General features: G+C 41.7%; 1 protein-coding gene across 2 annotated transcripts; it reads left to right on the top strand.

Moving 5' to 3' along the window:
• Nucleotides 1-492: 492 nt before the first annotated feature.
• On the top strand, nt 493-9,646 carry slc33a1 (solute carrier family 33 member 1). Of its 2 annotated transcripts, none has more exons than XM_080731391.1 (9): nt 493-574; nt 1,209-1,642; nt 1,899-2,058; nt 2,301-2,496; nt 2,956-3,161; nt 3,783-3,967; nt 6,527-6,644; nt 6,856-7,077; nt 7,636-9,646. In XM_080731391.1, exons 2-9 carry the CDS (start codon nt 1,254-1,256, stop codon nt 7,801-7,803), a joined length of 1,644 nt encoding a protein of 547 aa, XP_080587517.1. In that variant the 5' UTR covers nt 493-574; nt 1,209-1,253; the 3' UTR covers nt 7,804-9,646. The 2 variants fall into 2 exon arrangements, with proteins under 2 accessions (XP_080587517.1, XP_080587516.1); XM_080731390.1 differs by having other exon boundaries at nt 512-737.
• The last annotated feature ends 468 nt before the right edge of the window (nt 9,647-10,114 follow it).

Below are 10,114 nucleotides of genomic sequence, written 5' to 3'. Positions count from 1 at the left end.
AAATATAAAATTGTGTAGGCCTATATGTCCTTTCTTTTTTTCTTATGTTTCTCACACAAATCATCATTGGCTGCTGGGACAGAGAAATGATGTAAGTCTGTTGGTGATATATTTCTGCTTTCTCAGAGGACGCAATCTCTAAAGCCCAATTTATACTTCATCATACAAGGGTGTCGCGCGCCGAAAATAGCCAATCTACAAACCCACAGCGCGTCGCTTCTGCAACGCGCTGTGGGCTTGTACGTTTGCTACTTTCGGCGCATCCGCATCCGCGTATAAAATCATAAAATACACCTTTGAGGATTATCATCCCTGAACCATGATTCATAACCCAGACCTAATACGACAGAAAATACAGTCTTATTATTTTAATGGTATTATTATAATCAATTATTAGAACATTAGAAAACACAGGATATGTGTAAGATATTATATTTAATAGGAACTATATTTTGGTATAACAGGGACACGTCAGCCGAACTAACGGACACATTTCAACGTTGCACACACACTTCCTCGTCCCCTCTGATTGTGACTGTTCTGTTGATGTAAAAACGGGTTAAAAGCCCAACGGGTACCTGCTATTTTCGTATCTTTGCTTTGTGTTTGAGATGCAATTCATTCATAGCCGAATGAACGTAAACTCAAGCGGCTTTGTTTTCTTACCGATCCTTTAATTTATCAACCGTTAGACCTGTGTAGTGACATGTTGCTAGTTTTGCTTTCATCATCACCAGGTATGCATGCATCCATTGAATTGAATGTAGGCTACTTTTGTATACCCGTCCCTTCCCACACGATTATTGACTAATTGTCGGTTTTACCTTGAATTTGTGTGGAGTCTTACTTCTTAGAAGTAATAACCAAGCTATGGACCCTGGGTGTTTTACATAGCAACCATTGTATACCTGTGCTTCCAGCTGCTTGTCACTCTGGCATCTCTTGACAGCCACTTTATGCGGATCCTATCAAAAAAGGTGTCAAGAGTTCCAGGCAGTAATGTCATCTTAATGACAACACATTTGTGTGTGTGATAGTCTAAATATGGTGGTGGTGGTGATGCCAAATTGACCAATCCATGTTGATGTTGGTTTTTGATTGTGAATGCCAGTCAGTCACAAAGTTCAGCCTAAGTTTTGTCAGATGCCGTGCTGCACTACGCTGTCTCAACAATTGTTTTCCTTTCTCGTGCCCTCGCTCCTTTCCAGTGTTTTGGAGGGCACAGCTGGTTTGATGCCCATTGCCCCGCCATCATGGAGCCAGACTCGCTCACTCACAAAAACGGACGGCAGAGAAAGCCAGTGAGCACCGGCTCCCAGTCCGAGAACATGAGGGAAGGCTCCGGCTCAGAAGTGGAGGAAGATGCCGATCTCCTCAAAGGGTCGGACGCAGAGAACAGTGGACATCCCAAAGTCAGGCCGGGGATTCGGGATGAGCTGGGGAATGTTTCGCTTCTTCTTTTCCTCTATGTGCTTCAGGGGATTCCCTTGGGATTGGCTGGCAGCATCCCCCTCATCCTGCAGAGTAAGAGTGTCAGCTACACGGACCAGGCCTTCTTCAGCTTCGTCTTCTGGCCCTTCAGCCTCAAGCTGCTGTGGGCTCCACTGGTGGATGCACTCTACATTAACAGGATTGGGAGGAGGTAAGTCTAATTTACACATTTACTGAAAATAATACATTTTCAAGCTAAAAAATAAAATACCAGTAATTAGGCTTTTAGTAATTACCTCTTTTGATCCGAAGTGAGCTTTATTTAAACGATCATTTTCATTGTGTGTTAAAGATACAAATTAAATAGCAATTTGCTCACCTTTTCTTATCCATTGCACTCTTATCCATTGTATGTCTTCCCCACGTCATTTTGTTCACTCTTCGCCCATGTCTCTCCTTGTCTGTAGGAAGTCATGGCTGGTACCTACTCAGTACCTCCTGGGTCTGTTCATGCTCTACCTTTCTCTAAGAGTAGATGCTCTGCTGCACAGTGAGGAGGGACGAGGGCCTGATGTGGTCACATTAACTATTGTCTTCTTCATGTTAGCATTCCTGGCAGCTACACAGGTATGCATGCATTCATGTGCTTAGCAGACATACAGCAAGCATAGATTCGGACAGTGTGAGGGTGCACATACTGTAGTAGACAGGAAAGGCAAACTGAAGCACACAAAAAGATGCACAATTGCACATCATTTATGTGGTAGATATTGTACATAAAACACAAATTCACATGCTCTATCTGACCCCCTCCCTCTCTATCTCTCTCTCTCTCTCTCTCTCTCTCTCTCTCATTCTCTGCCCCACAGGACATAGCTGTGGATGGATGGGCCCTGACTATGTTGTCCAGAGAGAACGTGGGCTACGCATCCACATGCAACTCAGTCGGCCAGACAGCTGGCTACTTCCTGGGAAATGTGCTCTTCTTAGCTCTGGAGTCTGCAGACTTCTGCAACAAATACCTCAGGACAGTCCCCAAGGACAAAGGCATTGTCACACTGGCAGGTATGGAGGCATGATACACTCTCTGGCTAATCATTTTAACCTCTTAAACCCTAAACTTCCTTGAGTCCCCCAGAGGTCTATTCTAGCCTATGCAGGATTTGGTGAGGTGCTGACCCTCTGGAACAATCTTAAAAAGGAGGGGAAAAAAGTCACACTCTCCAGCTCTACTGTATATGCAGTAGTTTATTTGACATTTCGGCCTATAGACCTTCCTCAGAATCACCAACATTTTGGTTTATTCTGAGAAAGGGACGAAACGTCAATTTAGCATAGTATCCTTGCTAAGTGTCTGTGATTTCAACCACATCGTACAGTGGTGGGTAGGTGAAAAGCAAACACATGCACGCGAGGATGAAGTCACAGCCAGCAAACCCATGCATCTCTACTAACGTGATGTTTACAGAGAGGAATATTTGTTTGTGATCAGACCAATATGTGAAAAGTGCTTTTTTCCTTCAGAATTCCTGTTCTTTTGGGGAATGGTGTTCCTGGTTTCCACGACGCTGGTGGCCATTTTTAAAAAGGAGAGTGCACGTGAACGTGTCCAAGGAAAGAAACGAGTTCCGGAGGAGACACAGAGTGTCATGGAAACGTACAAACTGCTGTTTTCAATCATCAAAATGCCCGCTGTGTTCACCTTCTGTGGCCTGCTTCTCACTGCTAAGGTACCAGGCTGCTAGTTTTTAAAGCCAAGCATCTTTTAACCACATGAACACTATAGGCAAAGATTCTGCAAAAATAGCAGAATTACAAGCTTGAGTTGCGAAGTGTTATTCAACCTACAATGAAGACATTTGGTTAACTTCCAGTAACTGTAATCTGCTCCAAAAGGTTAATGGTTTATTACCGCTGTGTAGGTTAATGGTTTATTACCGCTGTGTATGGTTTCATTACTTTTAGTTTGTTAGCCAAAGTGTTTTTACTTGAATTACAGTAGTGTTCTACATCATTGGCAATATTCCCCTTTGTCAAACTAATTGAAAACTGATTCAGCATGACTAATGTTAAAACTAGCCTGTTGAAAAGGCTGTTAAAAAGTACAGTTGTCATTTTGACAAATACATTTTTTCTCATTCCAAAAACAAACCCAAGAGTAGTATTGTTTTTTAGATGCGTGTCACTGAGAATATATCATACCCAGAAGAAGCTTTATCCAAACAACCCGGTGTAATGGTCATAAACTACTGAAATGTAGTGTATATAAATGCTTTTTATCTTGTGTATTGTGCACGTGTGCGTGCGTGTGCATGCGTATGTCTGCTCTTCACTCTGTGTGTTTGTTCCAGATTGGTTTCTCTGCAGCGGATGCAGTGACGGGGCTTAAGCTAGTGGAGGCAGGCGTTCCCAAGGAGCAGCTGGCGTTACTGGCAGTACCCATGGTTCCCCTTCAGATCATGTTGCCACTTCTCATCAGCAAATACACGGCGGGGCCCAGGCCTCTGGACATCTACTACAAGTCCTTCCCTTTTAGGTAGGAACATGCATGTTCCTTAACCCATTAAGACCTGAGGCTGATTCTACAAATAACCTCTAAATCAGTAGTTCTCAAACTTTTTCATTTTGATATTTTTCAGAGATGTAGCAGATGTACAAGTGTTTGAACTTATAGATATGCTATTTTTGAATAGCCAACACTAAATCTAAAATTACATTTATGGCTTTCACGGTTTTAATGGGTAAGGCCTGATTCATATTCATCGCATGAAGTGTGGCACGTAAAAAATAGCTGGTCTGTTATTTTCGTCAAGTGACACCGTGGTGCAACAAAGCATAATTTAGGATTGGGGGTTGTATGTCATAAAGACCTTCTTGTCACATGCAGCTTCAGTTGTGAAATATGGGGAAGTAGCTTTTTTACCATAGTGAAATTAATCCCTGTGAATGTTTAAGACTGTCAGTCTGCAGTATACAGTACAGTATGCTCAACACTACAGTACCAGACCTGCCAACCCGTACGCATTTTGCGTACTTTGCACGCATTTTAAGTGTCAATACGCAGGTACGCTATTTCCCCTCATTGCTACGCAACTTTGGGGGATCTGCAGCGCACGCATCTGCAGCACACTATTGAAGTGAAACATTTTTGGTCCCTGCCGTGTAGTTCCTCCCAGGCACCACTTGAATGGTGTGTGAATGGGGCGCATGGCGCTGGGGAGCACTAGAACAGAAGGTATGCTCTTTTTTTGTCGTCAGAAGAAGAATTTAACCGGATGGAAAGCGCTTTGTTTTGGTTTCATGTCAGCGTGTAGTCAGCTGTCGCCGCTCGGTTTGTACATATATCGGCGATATTAATCAGATTAATTTAGATAAACGGAGAATGGCCGTGTTGTGCGAGTGAGTCGTCGCACAACACGGCCGTGTGAGTCGTCACACGGCCGTGTTGTGAGTCGTCGGAGTCGTGTGAGTCGTCGGAGTCGATGCAGTTGCACAGGGACAATTCGCCCCCCACAATGCTGCCTGTAGTATAACAGGTAATATATAAACGTACAATAATATTACACTATTAAATTGCGGTCGCCACCGCTACAGCTTGTTGTGTATGAAGCCCGTGTTATACTGTACTTCGTCATACGACGGTGTTGCACGCGAGCAAAGTCGGAAAACTTGTGACGCAGGTCGTAGTACAGTAAACTGGAACATACATTGACCATGATTGGGCTTTAGAGTAAATATCCATCTCTAAAGCTATCTCTAAATGAGTATGAATGAATGAATTAGGAGGACTATATGTATTGTCAAAAACATTAAAGGTGAACAAGTTATTTATCACCTGTGACAAAGACATTAATGGTTTGTTAACAATGAGTAGCCTGTATCCTCTATGAATGAATATACAGACTAGACGGTATGTGATCTATACACAATGTAGGCCTATATATCAATTAATGAATGCACTAGAAACCTACATGAGTTGAATACTTTCAACTTCATGCAAATCATGCACAGAAAGGTGGTTTTATTTAGGCAATTAACATTGTTTAACAAAGACACAGGTAAATATTTAAAGGTAAATAGCCTACCTGACAATGTAAAGCTATTTTGCTATTTGAATAACATGATTATGTTGATGTATGTTCATTCATTAAGTCACTGGTGAGACTGTTTTGCTAGTCTATTGTTAACTAACTCTGAGCAAGTGCAGTTAGTATATTTTATTAAAGATTTGTCAACAATATTGCCATAGCAACATTACTGTATTGCCTGGTAATACTAGCCTACTTTTTCTCCAGACCAAATGGCATTTTTATTTAAAAGGTTGTTCTAACATCTTGCCTCCTCCTATTAGTGTAAGTCAAGACATGCAATGTGCTACATTTCTGGTGTGAAATTTTGTTAACATAACTATAAAGGTCCCACCCAAAAAGGTGCATGGAACCCCCCAAAATATACGCTGTTTTGTGCGGGAAAACAACTAAAATTGCACCGCGGGCGCTGCGCGGGCGCTGCGGGCGCCGCGCGGGCACTTCGTGCCCGCGCATGAGTACTCAAAATAATTTGCCAGGTTTGGCAGGTCTGCAGTACTTTCTTAGGAAGCTGTCCAGAAAAACCTTTCCTCCGGTGTAAAAGTCACAAAATACTGTGAATTAGAAGACTGTACTAAGAGTTTGTATTGCAATTTATTGTGCCACCCCTAACATGCATATTGCATATTAGACGACAGACATGTAAACTCATATGTTTGTACATGCAAGCATGCAAAAGCAGTCCATGTGATTTAAGTGGTTGCATTTTGGTGGATCTATAGTAAACCTAACTTAGCGTGCAAGATCTGTTTTGTCGAGCCTATGAATAAGTAAATACGATTGAATGCTGTATCACTGGCTGCTGAACTGATTGGTGTTTAAATTGTCTGAGCTGAAAGGGATTTGCTCCAGCGCTGTTCTCTGGTGGAATTGAAAACTCACATTTTAGTGTTTATGCTGTATGTCGAAGTGGTGTGAATGATTGTGCATTTGGTGTTAATGCAGTTTTCCAGCACTATATGTACGTGTAGCTGTGTTCTAACAGTGTTCATGTGCTCTGGTGGCAGGTTGTTGATAGGTCTGGAGTATGCTCTGTTGGTGTATTACACCCCCAGTATGAAAGAGGAAGGGGGCTTCCCTGTTTACTACTACGCTATAGTACTGCTCAGCTACGCACTGCACCAGGTATGGCTTCTCTCTGTCGCTCTTTCACAAATTGTTGTCTCCTCTTATATTCACCTGTGACTAATTTTACAATTTACCAATTTACATTCAGTTCAAAGCTGGGGTCTGTCGCACCATTTGCCCCCATGCCCAGGATGTATTTGAAAGTGCCGGTATTTAATATGCATATGTCTTTTATATGAAAGATTTCTTTCCTTGCTTTGACTACCAGGTGGCGCTATACGGCATGTATGTTTCCAGCATGGCCTTCAACGCTAAAGTGAGTGACCCGCTGATTGGGGGGACGTACATGACCTTGTTAAACACGGTCACCAACCTGGGAGGGAACTGGCCGTCCACGGTGGCCCTGTGGTTGGTAGACCCCCTCACCTCCAAGGAATGCCAGGGGGCCGTCGGAGTCGGACACACCTGTCTTTCCCCAGAGAGCACTGCGGTGAGTGAATGAACGAGGCAAAGAGATTGAGAGAGGGAGAAAATAAGTGAGAACATGAGAGAGAGATTGTGGGGATTGTGTGTTTGCGATGGCATTTATGGTATGAATATCATATAATTTCTATGAATGTTCAGACGGTGTATCGTTGCTGTCGGGTGGAGACCTTGTATGTCCAAAACTGTTACTTTTCAGGAAATGGAACAAAGAACCTGTGTTGTAATCCGGATACAATGTAGTTATTATATAGTCACAGGGGTTAAAGTTCTCAGTCCTGGGGACTGATTTCAGTCTTGAGGATTTTATATAGAGGCTGTTTCTGAGATCAGTGCAGATCTTCAAAACAATAAAAGTAATGTGTAATGAGCTTTTAGATCGCCTACACTTAATAGGGCACTAAATCACGAAGATTTAGATATAAATGCAAATTATTATTATTATTAAAGTAATACAAAATATGGAGATATGCTATATAACATTTACAGTACATAAAGACAATGTATCGACTTCTCTTCCCTTCTATTTCATGGCCTTCCCTCACCACCCCACTTCATCCTTCAGCTGTGCGTTAAGGAGGGCGGCGCATGTGTGACAGTGTTGGACGGCTACTACATAGAGACAGTGATTTGTTTTGTGATCGGCTTAGCCTGGTGGCTGTGGCTGGGCAAGAAAATGAGGCGGCTCCAGGACCAGAGCCCCGCAGCGTGGAGGTGCAAAGCCAACCACTGACCGTTCTCTTTCAGTGGGAAAAAAACACCCAGACTCTTTACTGGTGCACCTGTGCATCCCACCCCACACATGTTAATGAAGGCTGCTTCTGTTCAGTTCATTCAGTTCTCTGCCTGGCTCCCTCCCTGCGCTCCACCTCTATAGTTACCGTGGAAAAAGCTCTCATTTTGCTCAGTGTCCGGCACTGTACACTTGGACTGTCTACTTGTGATGTATTAGCCCCTGTTCCCTCACTCCCTCTGTAGAGGTGAAAGGACGGGTACATGTTACTCTCAGTCTCACTCCTAACTGTCCCCCTGGAAAAACAAACAAGACTCATTCAGGCTAGCAAGTCACTTAACGTTAGATAATGAATACTGGAAACTGAAGCTTTGTGTCCTTTTAGAACATTCTATGCTGCTTGAAATGAATAAACCAAACCAGACCTGGGTCACATAGTATTTGCAATTCATTCTTACCCCCGCCCTGTTGGAATTATAATGATCCGTACAATTATTTTAAGGTCAGTAATGGTACTTAGTATAGACAATTAATCGGTTTCCACTACAAACACAAAGTTGTAATTGCAGGTACCATTTGACCCAGGTTAAAATTGAGGGTTAAAATGTTTTTGTTTTAGTTTTTTGTGCCTTGTTCTACCTTCAAAGGCGTTAGTCCTTTGTTCATCTTTTGTAGTTTAATAACCCAGGTTGGTAGGGAGACTACCTGTGTAAACATGTCATTACTAACAATTTGGTGGATCACTCAAAAATAATTATATGGAATATGAAGAATATTTATAGTGAATATTTAATTGTAATACTGTTATACTCATCATCTGCAAGCATTATCAGCAATTGTTAAAATGTTTACCTTTTGAGTAATTCACCAAATATTCACTTATTAATAAATCAAATAATACATTTATCTGATTATTGTTGTAATTCAACTGCTATTGCTCACCGAAAACAGATTTTCAAGTGGAAAGACGTGCCCTTATAACTGCTGTAATCCCAATTTATGTACTCCCTAAATCCTCAAAATGGCGATATTGCACAGTGCAGCTTTTAACCATTGAAGTAGGATTCATTATCAATAGGTGACATTCAGATTAGGGCCTGACCAATGTACATCTGGATTAATGGTTCATTAAAACCAGGCCAGAATACTACAACCTACTCATATTCAGTGATTGATTGTATTACGCTTATTTTTTATTATTTTCTTTTACCAAGGCAGCAATACACTGGTCAGGCTCTACGATATATACTGTAGTTTTTATGGTACATAAATGGGGTGTCTGTGTTTCTCCAGCTTGTCAGAATTGTAATGTCTATCACTCTGGCTGTCTCATTGTTGGTTCATCTTAAAGTGGCATTGGACATTTAATCTACTCCTCCCAATCCCATAGACTTTGGCAGGTGAACTGCCATCCTTTGGTGGACGAATATCAAAGACTGAAGCCATTTCATGAACACAGTACTGTATATAAGCGTGAAAATGGCAGTATTTACTCTAAAACCAGCATCGAAAAGCCAGCTGTTGTGTGAAAGGGAAGTGTTTTATAGTCATACACATTCACAATTTGTGTAGCTAGGATGAATGATGGTAAATGGTTTTGGGTGAGAATTGACGTGACGACAGAGAAAACACTAGGTCATTATTATTCTGTTTTATGGCAACGTGTCTGTGGTTTTATGTAGAGCACGACCGATACATCGTTCTGGACAATATATCGTCCATTATTTGACCGGCAGTGATGCAGCCGATGTCTCCCGATATGTAACCACGTTCAACCTTTCTGGCTCCATGTTTTGGGCACATCATTCTTGGTGAAAATGTTCAAAACCCCCCCCCCCCCCCCCCCCCAAAAAAAAAATACATCTACAAGCTCACAACGTGTCTCAACACAACGCATTGTGAGCCGGTAGATTGTCTATTTAAACTTTTTTGAATAGGGTTTAAGTGTTTCAAAATTGGTAATCTGTGGACTCACCTGAATCAGCATCAGACTGAAAATACTGGCATCGGTCGGGCTCTAGTTTTTGCCTTTTATGCTTGCCACAGGTCCAGGGTCAGGTTTTATTGGATTAAATTAGATATTATAAATATCTTTCTTCATACAGATTTAACTTCATACCAATCAATTTGATTTGAATTACATCTGTAGTCTCTGACTTATTTAATTTATAACGGACTTTGCCAGTTACATGCCAATAGCCTTTCTGTCATTGAAATGTACTGTATGTATATTTATGAATTTATTTTGTTTTTCAAATATATGATTGTGGCGTGGGTGTTCAATGGTTTGGGTGTTTAACTGTAATTTGTT

Source organism: Nannobrachium achirus, assembly GCF_963921795.1.
Source record: "Nannobrachium achirus genome assembly, chromosome: 8".
Classification (NCBI taxonomy): Eukaryota; Metazoa; Chordata; class Actinopteri; order Myctophiformes; family Myctophidae; genus Nannobrachium; species Nannobrachium achirus.
Note: the sequence above shows the minus strand (reverse complement) of the source record. Positions and strands in the feature narration are given on the sequence as shown.

Coding starts and splice junctions, on each gene's coding strand:
- slc33a1 (XM_080731391.1), top strand. CDS start 1,254: ATGGAGCCAGACTCGCTCACTCACAAAAACGGACGGCAGAGAAAGCCA. Junction 2,059..2,300: donor CATTCCTGGCAGCTACACAG/GTATGCATGCAT, acceptor TCTGCCCCACAG/GACATAGCTGTGGATGGATG. Junction 2,497..2,955: donor AGGCATTGTCACACTGGCAG/GTATGGAGGCAT, acceptor TTTTTCCTTCAG/AATTCCTGTTCTTTTGGGGA.